The sequence below is a fragment of the Anser cygnoides genome, chromosome 11, assembly GCF_040182565.1.
Source record: "Anser cygnoides isolate HZ-2024a breed goose chromosome 11, Taihu_goose_T2T_genome, whole genome shotgun sequence".
Classification (NCBI taxonomy): Eukaryota; Metazoa; Chordata; class Aves; order Anseriformes; family Anatidae; genus Anser; species Anser cygnoides.
This window is the reverse complement of record NC_089883.1, coordinates 12,292,702-12,308,588: the sequence shown is the minus strand read 5'-3', so window position 1 is coordinate 12,308,588 and position 15,887 is coordinate 12,292,702. Positions and strand designations below refer to the sequence as shown.

Below are 15,887 nucleotides of genomic sequence, written 5' to 3'. Positions count from 1 at the left end.
GAGAAACAGTCAGCTTCAATGAATGCTTTATTTCATGTTTCTGCGCGCTACTCCCCCTTGGCTGACTTAACTCACCTATTTAGCTTCAACGGATAAAGCTTCACCTATCAATTTGATGTTCTCAAAACAGAAAGGATTTTTTTATAAGTAGCAAAAAGCACCCAACAGAACTGTAACTGCAGCGAGCTGTCAGCAGAGCAGTAAATACTGAAACGGAATTGTCACATGGTAAGATTTTACACATCAAAACAGTAACTTATCTATTACACAGAGATCTTGCAACCTAAGTATAACGTTGTTGGTGTTTTTTCTTTTTGAAAAGGAAAATGAATAAAAGTCTTCAGAGCTGGAATCGGCAAAGCTCGCGCTATGTAAGAGGTTAAATAAATACATTCCCTGTCAACAGGAGTCAGCACACGCGATTACATCAGTAGTGCCTGAGCTGAGAACTAGCACGCGCGGTTCTGCCTGGCGTGATGTGAAGCAGGACAGCCACACCGCACCGCCGGCAGCACGGCTCGGCCACGCTCGCGCCAAGTTGCCGAGAGCCGCTCATTTAACCACCAGTTGGGTTTTGTCCAGGGTCCACTTACGCAGGGCTTTCCTTTCAAACACCAGCGTTCGATCCTCAGGGAAACATTTTTTAAAAATCCCAGCGTTCAACACGCAAGATTTTTTCCAGCTTTCTACTACTCCGTTGCTGACAAGAGGTGGGGGGGGGGGGGGGGGGGGGGGGGGGGGGAAGGGAAAGTTTTTTCACGCCGTCATTTTGCGAGCCGCAGATCCCCCCGCGGCGTGCCCAGATCCCCCCGTCGCGGAGGCCTTTCCGCAGGGCAGCCTCGCACGCACGCCACGCTTCATCTGGACGGTGTTACGGGGCTGGGCTTCCCCGGGTTTATTCATTTTGTGGGTTTTTTTTTTTCCTGGAGGCAGCCAAGCCGCCCGCTTCGCTAGCGGATCGGGAAAAGCAACAATGGGGAAAGGTGCGAGCAGCGCCCAGACAGTGGGGCCCCCCCCGCAGGTGCCGGGCTGCGGGCAGGGCCGGACAGGCGGACGGACGGACGGACGGAGGGACGGGCAGAGGGGCAGGAGGGCGGGCGGGGGGCAGGAGGACAGAGGGACGGAGGGACAGGCGGACAGGAGCCGCTTTGCCGAGGCGCGCAGTGGCCTCTACCGGCGCACGTCTCAGCCCGTCCCGCTCGGACAAGTGCGGCGGGGCACGAAATAAAACAAAACGGTAAAAAATCAAACCGAACGAAGCGGCGATAAATTAAATAACCAAACCAGAGCCGCGGCGGAGGCGGGGAAGGAGCCGCCCCCCCCCCAACGACCGCCCCCCCCCTCCCCGTGTCTCCCCGTACCTGTGCGGGGGCTCGGGGAGCCGCTGCGGGAGGCGGCGGCCGGCCCGGGCTGGCCGAGCAGCAGGAGGCCGAGCCGCAGCGGGCCGAGGAGCCACAGGGGGCCGAGGGGCCGCCGGGCTCTCCCCGCCGCCATCGCTCCGCTCCCCGCCGGGCCGCGGCGCCCCGAGGAGGCGGCGGGGCCGCACCTCCCGCCGAGCGGAGCCGGGCCGAGCCGGGGCGAGCCGAGCCGAGCCGAGCCGGGCAGAGCCGGGCTGAGGGAGGCGGGCGGCAGCGCGGCGCTCACTCCATGGCGGGGCCGGACCCGAACCCGGACCGGGGCCGCTCCCGGCCGCTGCCGCGCACGGAGCCCAGCGGCGCCCGCCCCGCCCCGCCCCGCCCCGCCCCTCGCGGCCCCGCCCCCCCGCACACACACCGCGCGCATGCGCCCGCGCGCTCCCGGGAGGCGGCGGCGGCGCACGCGCCCCTTCCCGCCATCGCGCGCCAGGTGTGCGCGCGCCCCCCCCTCAGGGCCGGTGGCCCCCTCAGCGCCGTGAGGGGAGAGCCCGAGAGCACCCCAAAATGTCGCCTCCTTCCCCTCCTCACAGCAACCCCCAGTAACTTGTGTCCTCTCAGGGAACACGGCTCGGTGTTTCATGGCCAGCGTGTTTCTCAGCGAATCAAAGGATTAATAAACACACAGGCTAAACTTTGTAAAGGCGGGCGATGCGTCTTTTCGCCCTCCCGGGGCAATTCGTTTTAGGCAGCATTTGCCATTCAAATCGAAATCGTTTTGGATAGCGCATCGTCACCAGCCAGTTTTATTCCGACTGTTGCATTGCGTATCCTTACAAAGGACACAATGAGAGCTATAAATATACATTCCTCCTCCATTAATCATCTGAAGTGTACCCTTATATATTTTCCATCATGGCCTGCTGCCCACTAAATGACATTTTTACACTCTGTACACTATCTTTGCACCTCGTTTTATTATTGACTAATTGAATCGTCTCTTTCAGTGCATAATTACGTAGCGCTGAGGCTCAAGAAGTGGTGCGGAAACCCTGCTATAACCATGCCCCTGGGGCACTGCAAGAGCAAAACACAGCTAATTGGGTATATCTCCCTAAAAAGTACACTTCTATCACAAAAAAAAAAAAAGAAAAGAAAAAAAAAACATGTTTAGAATTGTTTGTTCAGGTTTAATACTCATCCTAACACAGCTGCTGAGGAGCTGAGGACTAATTACAGGAAAGTTTGTCATTTGCCTTGATTACCATTTGGCAAGGGTGTCCCTCTCCATGCAGGCACCGGTGATGCTCCACTGAAATGAGCCCTGAGGCAGCGGAATTTGCAGATTTGTGCATTTAAAGGCTTTTCTGCAAAGCAGAAGCCTGACACAGCACACCTGTGCACGTGTGAATCTTTCTGCACCTACAGATGCAGAGATGTGCATGATTACTTGAACACCAGCATGACTACAAAGCGTCAGCTAATACCAAAGTGTTTTTCTTTGTGAAACCTGCTTCATTATTTTATAATTTTGTCTAGTGTTTCTGTCAGGAAGCGGGAGGCTTGTCCTCCACTGAAAATATCCTGGAGCGTTCTCACAGTGGTGAATAATTACCTCCTCAGAAGGATGTTTGGTTTTCTCCACGTTAACGCTTGCCACGTTACGCTGATGGTTGATACACCAGAAGGATTACCATCAATGAACTGTGATGGTTTATACTGAAAAAAGAAGCCCTGATTAAAAGGTGGCACTGGAAGTGTAACTATTATCGAAGCTGGTTAGCAATTCCTGTCATAAAATCCCATCTTCGGTCACCTTTAATAATGCCAGAGTAACTATTGTGCTGAAATGAAAGCATCTGAAATTCATACCTCAGGTCAAACTTCAAAAAGGTCTTCTGTCATTCCTTCTCTCAGGTCAGAGGTAAATGTCCTTTGAAAAATATCTTTGGGCCTGAAAAGGAGAACAGTCACCTTGTCAGAGATGCTTCCTCAAAAACCTCCGTGTAAAAACCTACCAAAAATGCCATTTGCACTCCGCGGGGGTTTACCGGAGCTTGGCAGAGCCATTCCCCAGCGGTTTCATGCTCACTGAGCCGGTCGCAGCCCAGGGCTGTGGGAGCACAGCTGGACCTGCAGTTCCAGTTCCCCGCTGCCCTGGACCATGCCAAGTCTGAACGTACCCAGGGCGAGCGGGGAACCTGTCCTTCCAGTCTTCTCGCTGCTTCTCAGGCAACGTGAGCAGGAAGCTCCTCCGTGGGGCCAGGAACTGGGTCAGGGAAGTTGGCAGGCACAAAGGGTCTGGAGAAAGACAGGTTCTCCAGGGCGATGAAAGGGAATGGGACTTGGAAGGGGAAACTGGGTCTGCCTGGAAGGAGGGATAAAGCAAAGCTCAGGAGCAAGAGTCTGGAAGCCAGCCTGCTGGGAGAAGATTTGAAAACAGACTAGAAATGGGAGAAAAATGGGAATGGGAGTGAAGACCGTCAGAGAAACTGCCATGTCTACTGGCAGCAAGTGTCTGAATCGCACCGAGAACGTACCGCATTCTCTTGCAGCGCTGGACCACATGCAGGAGAGCCAAACTATTTCTTTCCTCATTTAGGATAAGTTTCCACATTGCTGATGGCCTACATAGATATCAATATAACAACGCAGGATAAAATTGCTGGGTTTTTTAGGTTATCTCTACATGGGAGAGAATTGCACATGGAAAACTACATTAAAGCAACAGTTGGGCTGCAAAGTAAAACACTCCCAAGTTATGAAATACCAGAATAAAGGTTGTCAATGCAAGCAGATATGCCTGGCTCTGATGCTGAAGCAAGGTCAAGGAACAACATTAATTGCCTGAATAACTTCCACTTCATTTACTACAAAAATTAGATGTACGTATGTTATGTACCTTGCAAGGAGCTGCAGGAAAAGAAAGGGCTGTGGCTCAAATCGGCAACTGCAGCGCCAGGAAGGGGCTTCAGCATCAAAACTCCTGCGCAGAGCAAAGCACAGCGCTTAAAACAGAGGCTTCACATTAATTGTGCAGCCCGCATTTCCTAGGTGCCTGATTTGACATTTTGAAGTCTGATTTGCAGAAGTGAAGAGCTCTTACAGATAGAACCACAGTAAATGAGAATTTATTCAACTTTGACTAAATTAGATGCTTTAACATGTTATATTTTCTGACAAAATCAGGCCATGAGTATTTCTAATTGGATATCTAAAATTAAAAGATATTTTTTACTATTCCATCTGTATGCCTAGATTTCTCATCTGTAAAATAAGGGTAATACCAGTTCTCACACAGTGTTGAGAAAATGAATTAGAGTTTGCGATGCACTTGGATACCATAGTGATGAGTACCATGCAAAAGCCCAGGAGGAAATGAATAAATCTGTCTTCAGAACAATATTTGAATAGTGTGCAGTAAATAAAGCATGGGCCACATAGTGAACAGCGAGGAGAAAATAAAATTATTACTTAGTGAGCACAGGCTATTCTGTAAAATGAGCGAGGCTGGGAACCTGTCAAAAGAACAGCGTGTGCTCTAATTACAATTAAATAGCGCATCATAATGCAAATGCACAAAAGGGGACAAATTACAGTTGCACAGGCCACCTTAATGTTAGCATCTCTTAACTTTGAAACTCTTGAATTAAAAAAAAACCACACCTTTAGGGTGCAAATGTCTAATATGCACGTATAAATGACTGCGTTGCTCTATAATAACTGGAGACTATATTTACCTCATCTGCCTCAGCCACTTCTAAATGATTGAGTAAGAAAAGTTTTTCTCCTCTTGGAGATATCTAAGCCTTACAGCCAAGATTTAATGCTGTCACTCAAATGTTCACATTGTACCTTTTTTAATTCAAAATTCTACCTTATTTGGGAGTCTGAGTATGATCAATGGAGGCAGAGAATACTCTCCAGAGGGGAGATCCAGGGGAGGACCTTAATTTCAGTGATTAATTTTTTTTCTCTTGCTTGAGGTGCTTCCTACTGCAAACCAACCTACTGCTTTTCGGCACAGACGCAAGGTTATGGAACAAAGACAATTTCACTGACCTTTTGTGACTCCCAGTCACGAGGCTTGCACAGAGGACTACTGTACACTCCAGGGCTGCTGTAAATTGCACTGGGTTATCTGTTGCCAACAAGAAGAGCGATGAAATTAGGATTGGACTGGTCAGTGGTGCTCTAGTTGTGTCTGTTTTTCTGATCATTATTTCTCTAGTGCTTAGCAGGACGTCAGGTGGCACAGAACTGTTACACCAATTTATTGTTATCTAGAGAATTTCCCATTATTGGGCATCCTCAAACAGCTGGTTAAGGCAATTTTGGGGTAAGAAGGAGCTGCAGCACAAAGACGTGACTCATTAAGATTTACATCTATGAGGTACTCACCTTAAATTTAATATACAGTGCTGCCTCCCTGGTGTATGAGGTATGAGCAACAACCACAAACCTCTTCTGGCAACCAGTTTGCTTTTGCCTACATTGGTCTTCATACTGATCGCAGCACCACAGAGCCCAGTGAGGTATGTTCTCCATCATTCAGTAGGGACTAGATTTTTTTTTTTTAATTTTTCATATTTATTGGTCACCGATGTGGTTTTGCAAACTGCTCAGAGGTTAAAAGTCATCCTCCCAGCTTTGCAGAGCAAATTCTAGGTTAGCAGGCCATTTGCCAGAAAGCCTCTAACCCCAGCACATATTTATGTCCTTCCTGATGTCAACAGCTGGACAATTCTGACTCCTCACTTGGAGCTAGGGAGGGTGGCAAATGGAGGCAGACCTTCCAATAACTACAGTTAGTCTCCTGGGAAGTTTGAGAAGGATGACTGAGCTCCTTAGCTCGACTCTGTGTTTAACAGAGTCTGAAATAGGAGCAGAGCAGTTGGTGTGAAATGCTTTTAATGGCTTCGTTTACTGAGCAGAGTTGCTGTTCACATCTAATCCGGTGTTTGTTTATTCGGGGATTTCAGGTGCAGATAGAGGGAACCTAGAATCCAAAATGCAGGGCTTACTGAATCCAATCCATGCTTTAAAGAATAATTTATTTGTTATCAGAACGTGCATAATGATGTGGGATGCGGCTGTCTGGGCATTCAAAAGCAGAGAAATGCAGGCAACCCCAAGGGGAAAGCCTGATGTTACTGCAGTCAGTGGGAGTTTTGCCATCCATTTAACCAGAGCCAGATTTCATCTCTGGAAGCTTGTCATGGGATGACACTGTGCCACAGGCATTCACAATGTTATCAGCGACACTTAGTTTGGTGTTTTTCTCTCTCTTTTGGTCGTTGTCATATAGTCTTTGTCCTCAGGTGAGATCATTTGTGGAGCCACGCTGATAACTGAGCCTCCATTCTTCTTCCCCACTGACAACGCTCTTGCTTTTCCAGCATCCCACTTCTCACTGAGGTGCTGTAATGTCTTTGGACTGAAAGACTTTTTCCACACCCAGAAAGAGAAGAGACAGACAATCCATGCCCTCTCCTGTGAACAGGATCAGCCTCCTCTGCAGCTTAAAAACCACATAAGCCAGGCAAGAATTCCAGGTGGTGTTTATCCCAAAGCATTTCCAACAATCCCACAAGAATGTTAATTACTGACACCAACAATCTTGTTCTCATTCGTATAATGGGAGTGCCTAAAGGTCTTACCTGAGGTTGGTCCTGTTGTATTAGACACTGTACGATCACACAATAAAAGCAGGTCCTTTCCTCAGAGAAGTTAGGAGGAAAACCGAACCAAGGGAAGGGGTTATGAATCACTGAAGGTAGTGCAGCAGGTCCACCACAAAGAAATATTTCACATCTCTTGAGTCCTAGTCTTTCAACGCCATGTAAATCCTACTACATTTTCTCCTGGTCTCTGTGCCAGGAAAGGTGGGGAAGTGAGACTGCAGTGGTCTGAGAGCAATGCAAAACAGAGAGAAAAAAAGTAGAAAGGCCAAAAACAAAAGGAAGAGAAGCTCTCCAGCTCTGGGACCCATCCACTGCCCAGCGGCTGATCAGCTGCCTTTGGTTTGTGAAGTCCAGGAAGTGGAGAAGCAGCCACATTACCTGCGTGAGAAGCAAATGGCTCAGCAGGAGTTAGATGAGCAAGTCTCAAGCCTTTTGCCCAAAGAAGCTGTGGGTGCCCCATCCCTGGAAGTGTTTAAGGCCAGGTTGGATAGAGCTTTGAGCAAGCTGGCCTAGTGGGAGGTGTCCCTGCCCATGATGGGGGGGTTGGAATTAGAAGATCTTTAAGATCCCTTCCAACCCAAACCATTCTGTGATTCCATGATAAAACTTGAAACTGGACAGATTTCACTGCTGCATCAATACCTGCAGCTCCCGTAAGTGTCCAGTGCTGCTATAGGTCAGTCATGGCTGGGTTGTATCTCACACTAGTGCTTTAGATCTTTAAAACTGAAGGTAAGATATAGATATAAATGTTCCAGGAGTCCCTGTTGGAAAATACTGACTGAGGTATCCCCATCTTAAACCACAGAAACTGAAGAATAGCAGTTAGTAGAGCCTTGTGACAGTACAGTAAATACAAACAAAATTACCTCAGCCCACGAATTTAACAGTTCAGGAACAATGGCACACACCATTAGTATGATATAGTGAAGACAGGGACAATGATGTGCAGAAACAGGTAAGAATACTGACATCCAGACCACAGATCTGGACTGGGACACAGTCCTGTTTGTAATGAGCAACTATCTTGTTCATACACTAAAGGTATCCCTTTAAAGTTTGGGATCTCCTCCCTTCTGTTAGAATGCTACTCAAAATCTCATCACTCTTTCAAATTCTGTGAAGGAATTTCCTAAAAATGTCATGGACATTTTATGGAAGAGATATTGTATTGGTCTTTATTTCTCCTGGAGGACTTGTCTTTTGTCAGTGACCTCCTGCCCCAGGATCTGTGAGAAGCTGAACGTGGTGACCCCACAGGGGACACATGCCCATCTTTAGGATGGAGCTCAGTTTCTGGATATGACGATGGTAGCTTTAAACTGGACTCGGCTGGAATATTTCAGGTGTTCAGATTCAAACTTAGTGTTACTTCTATAAGCAAGAATCAAATGTTGCACCTTCCTGCCAAGAAAGGCAGGGAGTCACGCTGCAGCATCTGAGCATGCTGCAAAAGTCCAGACGAGCTCGGTTACGCAGCTCATAGAGGAGAGCAAGCAAGTCTCTTTGCAGAGTAACAGCAGTGATACAGCCCTGATTTGCTAAGAAACAAGCTCCTGTTCCCAGCAGTTTCTAGTTTGAAAGCAGAGCTACGCCTTGAAACATTCTGCATAAATTTTATTGTAAAATCATTTCTAGCCTCCTGCAAATTTCAAGGATCTCCAAAAGCAGTGCAAATTTGCCAGTGTTTCTTCCTAGATTTCAGAAGTCCGGCTTCTTACCCCCATTAGTACTGTCTGAATCTTTCTCAGATGCAGGACTGAGCAATTTGGAGAAAAAAGGGACAGCTTAAAAAAAAAAAAAAAGAATACATTTCACGCTAAGGAGTGGTACTGCACTGACAGCTCAAGCAGATAAAACGTGGGTAGCCTTCAAATAGGTAAAGTGTTTTACTTGCTAAGGCTGTCAATCTGGCACTTTTCACACACGTTAATTTTACTTTCTTTTTTCGTTTAAATATCCCTTCAGGGCAACAGTTCTGGAAAAACACCGCCATTCTGCCACCGCTCCATGCTCCTCCCAGGGGACCAGTGATCAAAGCCAGGAGAGCAAAACATGCAACTCTGACGGGGTACGAAATGCAGGTGATCGTGCCATGAACCCTTGTATCTTCCTGACAGATCCGCAGCACGTTAAGCACATCAGGGGCTGTACGTCTGCTGTCACAATGTGGTTTTACCACACACTTTTATTTCCTTAGTACCTGAACGGCAGCTTTAGAAATCAAATTACAGTCTGAGTGCTACAGGCTGCAGCCCCCTGACTGAGCCACTAAATCAGACTAATTGAAACAACAAATATGCCCGAATAGCAGTTCCTTAGGAAAATGTTGCCTTTACAACACATTGCTTTTACTTCTAACATAACTTGACTGCACTTATTGACCAGTTGGTATTTCTGCTACTGCATTTGAAGTCTATTGATTCTAAGAAATATGAAATGAGTTTCAAAGAGGTCAGAATGTGACTTTGTGTCCAAGAGAGACACAAAGACATTCAGAAACACTTAAAGGGAGCAGTGGGAACTGCAGAAAACTAAATGAGGTTACTAGTTCATACCAACAGAGATCAGTGGTTTTGGAAAATCACTGCCCATTGGCAGTCACGTGCCTTGCCCCAGAAGAGGTGAAGGTGCTAAGCCACTTCCTAGCAAGCAGGTAGCACCACGCTGTAAGAAAATGTTGCCTAGGCTGTCGCACCACCTACTTCCCCCTCCACTGATGCACATTTTTGGGAGGGAGGATGATCTGAGAAGGACCAAGGGTTGAAATGGCATGTCCTCCTTCAGTGTAGTGTGAGGTACATGTTGGCAAGGTAGCCTGGGAGGAAAATATTCTTACGCTATGCAGGTGGCATACATTTTGTGTAAAAGCAAAATGCCTTCACACTCACAAAGGCATTCAGCTAAAAAGGATCGCTACCAAAGACCAGTGAGAATTCAGATGTTTGGAACAAACTCACATTGCTAAAAAAGGAGAAACAGTAGAGAAAGAAGTGAAGGCTATCAGAAGCACCCTTCATTTCTGAAAGTACAGAAGTGCTTTATTCACCAAGAAATCCATTTCTCAAAAAGACTCTCATTCCACATTCAAAAACCTCCATTGAGGGCTGAAGAGAAATTGAGGTTTATGTCTATACCATCTAGAATGAACATTTACATTCCAGGAAGAAAAGAAATGGCATTTTTCAGATGTAAGCCCTCTGAGGCAGGTAACAAATAAGATATATTTGACAGAGGAAGAAAAGCTTTCTCACGAATCTAATGTTTTTCTAGCCCCAAATGGCTGCAATCTGCCTCCAAAGCCTTCTTTCAGGCTGCTGCTTGCTTCACGATCTGTTAGTTTTGTCTAAGCCACCCTATCAAATGGTAGTCCAGCTTTTTCCTTCTGACCTCGAGCCACTCACCAGATAACAGGTAACAGTCACCTGGTCATTTGGGGTTGTCGTCACGATATCTGCCGTGAGCCAATACTTCTGTTGCCAGGTCATTCTAGGAAGTGTTACTTTTGGAGCAGACAGCGTAGGAGAAGACACAGTATTACTGACACACTTTTGATGTTTACTGCTACTACTGGTGTTAATGTGTGTTTTTACTAAAGAGCAGAGCTCATGTGTAATCCTTAGCTTAAAAATAAAGCTGCAAAAATATACCGAAGAGAAATATCAGGAAAAAAAAGACTCACATAAAACTCCCAGTCTCTTATTCTCTCTCTCTCTCTCTCTCTCTCTCTTTTTTTTTTTGAAGTGTTGCATACAGTTTCTGACAAATGTAATACCCCATGGGGATACAGTGCCCCCAGAAGACTCCTGAAGAAGCACATGCTGTGCCCAGGCTCCTGCTGCAGGAAGCGAGCAGTGAGAACTCCAACACTGTGTGAGACAAATTCCTCACTGTGAGCAATTTCCAAGCCAGGCAGATGAAGAAGTTAGTTTTGTTCCTGGCTCCAGCCAGCTGGGACGCAGGAAAGGCTTTTCTGATTTTCATCTGATGCAGGTGAACAATACGGACTGTTTTAGACGTGACATATGTAAGAAATCATGCATTTCACCTAAAAATAACAGATTTGATGTATATAAAGAAGGACTGAGCACAGAAAGCTCTATGATTCTCTAACGTGGATAATGTATTTACACTGTTGAATGACAAACTGAACTCAAATAATAGACCAGATCCTGACTGGGTTTTGGAACAAACCGCTCCAAAGTAGATTTTTGACTCACAATTACCATGAGCAATAGTAAGTCCAGTACTGGATCTGTTGCACTGCCAGCAGCTGACTTGGAGACCACCTTTCAAACCGTGGGTCTGAGTTTAGTGAACCAATCTGTTAAAACAGCACTGGAAAGTCTCTGTGTCTACTCTAATGCTGACTGAGAGAAGGCAGGTCCAATAATCTGAAAGTCTGCAACAGAGCGGAGTAGGATAAAGGTCTGCAGCATTCAGAAGCAGTTTGCAAAAAAACACAGGCAATGGAACAGGGCAGTGGGGTGAGCAACAGAAACCAGTCCCCACCTTTGGAAAAAGAAAGGGGAACTCAAGTGATAACACCAAGAACATGTGAATGCCAATTCAGCAGTCAGCGTGGACAAAATCCCCATTTGGAGTACTTCATGGTCCCAGAGTGGGTAGGGTGACACAGGTGAGGAATCCACAGCCTGAAAGATAAAGGGATATTAATTAATTAGAAGTTGTGCACCAACTTACGCATTGATAGGAACAGCAGTAATTAGCTCTAAAACAAAAGCTACAAGCAGACTCCTGAAAATGGTCAGAAGTGAGTGAAACTGCTCAAAGTCAGCACTTACAGAGGAGATCTTTTAACTAAATGAATCCAATGTTAAATGTATGGGGAACCAACAGACACCAAAAGAGATAGCCTGAAAAATTAGCCTATATAGCTGTGTTGAGAAGCCTTGTTTACATTAGAAAAACACCTTCATCAGAGCACCTGAACAATAGTGAGTTTGTTTTTTTTTAAACAGGGAAGCCTGCACAGGATGCTGAATAAACCTAAACAGAGCCCACCCATCATAAAGCTCACATCCTATGTAAAATTCTCATGTGGAATACAGCAGACATTAGAGGAAAGGGTGAAAAGGCTCACAGCTCTGTGAAAGATAAGAGGAAATGCAGAACTGACAGCAACTGGACACTCGTGGGTCACCAGAGAAAGGGGAAAAATATAACCTTTTGTGATTACAGTTAAGCACAAATAAATACATAGGAAAAAAATCATTTTCTGTTTCCTGCAAGGAGTAAAGTTTGGGGGGAAATGGACTCTGCCAAATATTTTTCTCTGCTGGAGGCATCAGCAGGGTTCTGACAGACACGTTAGGAAAACAGAGCATACGTTTGTGCATATTCAACAGCCCCTATGGGAGACATAATTTTCTCAGGCAGCCATTTGGGTTGTGTTTGGCACTTGAACTGTTTCATGGGCTTTGATAGCCTAGGATCTGTGTAGATGATGTTTTGTTCTGCGGCAAAAGAGTAGAAGCACATGACCAAAGGCTCTGATCAGCTTTTGAAAGACCCAGACCAGCAGAGCTCAACCAACAAAACTCCTTTGTAATGGAAATGCCATACCTAGGCATGAAATTAGAAAAGCAATGTGTACAAGGAGATTACAAAAAGATTGAAGTCATCCCCAGTATTCCTGCCCTAGCAGAAAAGGATGCGAAGTTAAGATACCTTTGAGCAGTTAACTGTCTACCCAATTTAGCTGCCCAAGCAACCAATGACAGATCTTTATGTGCAAGAGCATTCCCTAGATCTAACATACAGATCCTCACAGGGAAACTGAAAGCAGCTAATTAATAGCCCCAGATAAACAGAACTAAGTGCAAAACTGGACATAGATCTTTACAGATCAGTGCTGACCAAGCTGAATTCTCTCCTTGCACTCTTACTAGTGCTTATGACCCCAGTGAGGCATAAAGATTAATGCTTATACAAAAAGCATTTGCTTTCCACTTTTTGTGAAGCACTTGTAGGCTGACTGCTCGAATGTTTTGTCTGGTTTCAATTAGAGATATTATTAGTCTTTACTTACAGTCTGAGCCGGGTGTAGTTTTGCTCTGGACAATTCAAGCTACTAACCCCCGTCCCATTCCAGAGTAGCCTGAAGTGATACCTTTCTATCGTAACCCTACGATTGCTAGGAAGTTAATTCAATAATAAGTCAGACTCTGTTTACATTCCCAATAGACCAGCTCTATTCATGTCAGCAGGGTTGCCCTGTCTGCAGTGCAGTCTGAAGCCCTCGGTGCCCTGAGCTCCAGAGAGGTAATGACTGTTATTCACAGTTAACCCACAAATCACTGGGCAGGCGGGAGATGTGAAAAGTCATGCAAATCCTCTTTGTTCACAGGAGGTACAGCGTAAGTGGCCTCATAGGAGCTTCAGGAGGAGTCTCAAGGCTGTCCTTGAACACAGGATGCTTCCTGGTATCACAAAGGCTGAAGAAACTGTCTTAAACTGTTCTGCTGTGTAATACTGAGGCAGTGTACAAAGGAGACACCAAACACCATGATGGCAAACGCTCTGGTAGGCTGAATACACTCAAACAGCCCAAAAGCACGAAGCTGCACAGGCCAGTTCGCTGTGTAAGCAATGAGCCTCTGAAGATGTGTATGCTGAAACAGCACCTAGAGGGAAGCATCTTCCTGTTTGACTCCACTTGCTCTCTTAATTAGGCTTCTGTAATCATACAGCAGTAAGAAAAAGCTGGCTCCCTTTGGAGAAACACTGCAGAAGCGGGTAATGCACATTTTCCAACATCAAGGCCTACCTAGCAGAAAGGGCTCCCCAGCCATCAGCATATGCCCACAAAAGCTCAGGGCAATGTGCTAGGTAGGGTTCCTGGGGCTTTCTTCTAGAAAATGTGAAAATACATGAATTTACTTTGAGGATTGGATTGCATGTGGTCTTCTGCAGTCGTGCACAGGGTTTCTGGGATAAAGCTCTCCTCCAAGCCACCCTATGGCAAACCTCTCCAGGGATAGGGAGCAGAGGGAGCAGCCTGCATACCCCATGCCGTCTCTTCCCCTGAAGAATGCAGTCATGAAGACCTGGTGTCCTTCCCGCAGCATGGGCACTGAGAACATGTGCTGCATCATCACCCATACAGTGCAGAAAAAATATAACAGTACCTGCGAGACACATCCAGAGCCCCCTGGACCTGTAACAACTACCAGCACAAACAGCCAGGACAGTGGAAGCAGCTACTGCCCTCCTCCATCAGACCAGTTCATTTTGACCCAAACATTTTAGGGAGAAATCCTAGAAACAGTTCGGCCAGTAAGTCAGCAGGAAAGGTCTGTCTGGTGCAGGGGAAGAAGTTAAAATGCTGAAAATGAAGAGTCTGCCATGTATAGACAGCCCCTGTAGCATGCAGCGCTGAGAGCAGGTTTTTCAGGATCATGACTTTGGACTTATGTGCCTAAATTCTGTGCAAATTTCACTTCAGATGTTTGGATCTAGCTTTAAATCTCCCTTTATTCCTGTGGAGAACTGCAATACTTCTATGGTGTTTCACAAGGTCTTTGTTAAACTCAGCAATCCGTCTTCAGGACCTAGGGGTGGAAGGTCCTGCTCAAAAAAAAACATTTATTTTATAACTAAATGTAAGCTAAAAGAGAACATCAAGTAACAGAGACAGCCTGAGGGTACTGCTAGGATTTAGAGAGATGTATAATGCTTGAGAAAGGTATATCTCAGGTTCAAGGGCTGCAACTGAACTTGGGCCCCACACCTCAGCTGACACAGGAGCTGCAGCACTGCATAGCTGGATGTGTCATTCCTCAAGCCAGGTCTCTTGGCTCCAGTTTCTCAGAGGTGCCTTTCTGTATGGAAGCTAAAGATCATTAAAATCTTCCAGAGGACAACCACGAGATCCAGCCAACATTCCTCCCTTCAATAAATAAAACAGTTTCTAGCATAGGCGGCTCTGTGAATTATTGCAGAGCACATAATAGTCCCTGTATTTGCCTACACAATCACTGCGCTCCCCAGATCTAACTCATTACTGTGCTTAGCGAAGCGCTTTGAACTGCCTCAAGCATGAAAAGCACCATATAAGAACAAATTTTATTCTCATAAAAAGGTATTAAGGCAAGTTAGAGGCACTATTGACGCACATGATATGTTATAATTGGCAAATGTTCACAAAGGCAAAATCCAGCTTTGTGCAGCAAGCTGGAGGGTACCTGTGTGCACACAGATTGTGTCTGAGTGCGTCCCCTCCTCTGCCCTCCAGCGCTCCCAGCTCCCACAGACAGACTGGCTGTGTGAGAGCCGCAGCTTCCTAAATACAGCTGTTCTGCTTAGCAGGAGAAATCTGGACTCTGCTTGACCTGATTTTAAAGGGAGACGTGAACACCGCTGGCCAATACCTGGCACTCTCCAGCTGAAGGACTTCAGCCCTTCCTGACCCATCGTTCCCCCACGGCCATTGCAGTCACCAACGCACCACCTCCATGGATCAAAACTGCACCCTTGCACCTCAGCCAAAGCACGTTCCTGTGTCACCCTTGCCAGATCTGTCAGCTCCGCTCAGCTGTGACCTGCAGCACCCTATGTTGTTCCTTCCTGGACTTCACCCAGCTCTTGCTCCCTACCAGGACTCTCCCTTTCCTGTTTCAGTTTCTGTCTTCCAGAAGAACTGTGTCAGGGCACAACAGTTATGCCAGACTGTCCTGGTCTGCACTCTCATTCCCTCCTTGCTAGTCTTGCCAAATGCAAATTTTTCCAAAAACATGATCTGTGGAATGGAGAGACACTGTAGGTACTGGACTGAGACAGCTGAAGTCCTTCTTGCTGGGAAGAGCTACAACAAATAGGCTCTAAAGAC

General features: G+C 46.4%; 1 protein-coding gene and 1 long non-coding RNA gene across 12 annotated transcripts in view; both read right to left on the bottom strand.

Annotated features, from left to right (window-relative positions):
* NEO1 (neogenin 1) overlaps nt 1-1,709 on the bottom strand; it is a 190,604-nt gene extending 188,895 nt beyond the window's left edge. For 5 of the 11 annotated variants that reach the window (XM_067003699.1, XM_067003700.1, XM_067003704.1 and 2 more), the window contains exon 1: nt 1,362-1,706. In XM_067003699.1, coding sequence (XP_066859800.1) covers nt 1,362-1,494 — 133 coding nt within the window. In that variant the 5' untranslated portion in view covers nt 1,495-1,706. Of the gene's footprint in view, nt 1-1,361 lie in introns of all 11 variants that reach the window. The other 6 variants (XM_067003702.1, XM_067003707.1, XM_067003698.1 and 3 more) reach the window with 4 other exon arrangements.
* Nucleotides 1,710-2,715: 1,006 nt separating this feature from the next.
* Nucleotides 2,716-15,887, bottom strand: part of LOC106044201 (uncharacterized) — a 111,076-nt gene continuing 97,904 nt past the window's right edge. Inside the window, exons 27-32 of the long non-coding RNA XR_010834151.1 lie at nt 11,549-11,691; nt 5,415-5,493; nt 4,255-4,338; nt 3,893-3,979; nt 3,225-3,306; nt 2,716-3,071 (exon numbers count right to left, since the gene is read on the bottom strand). This is a non-coding gene — a long non-coding RNA (uncharacterized lncRNA). The remainder of the gene's footprint in view (nt 3,072-3,224; nt 3,307-3,892; nt 3,980-4,254; nt 4,339-5,414; nt 5,494-11,548; nt 11,692-15,887) is intronic.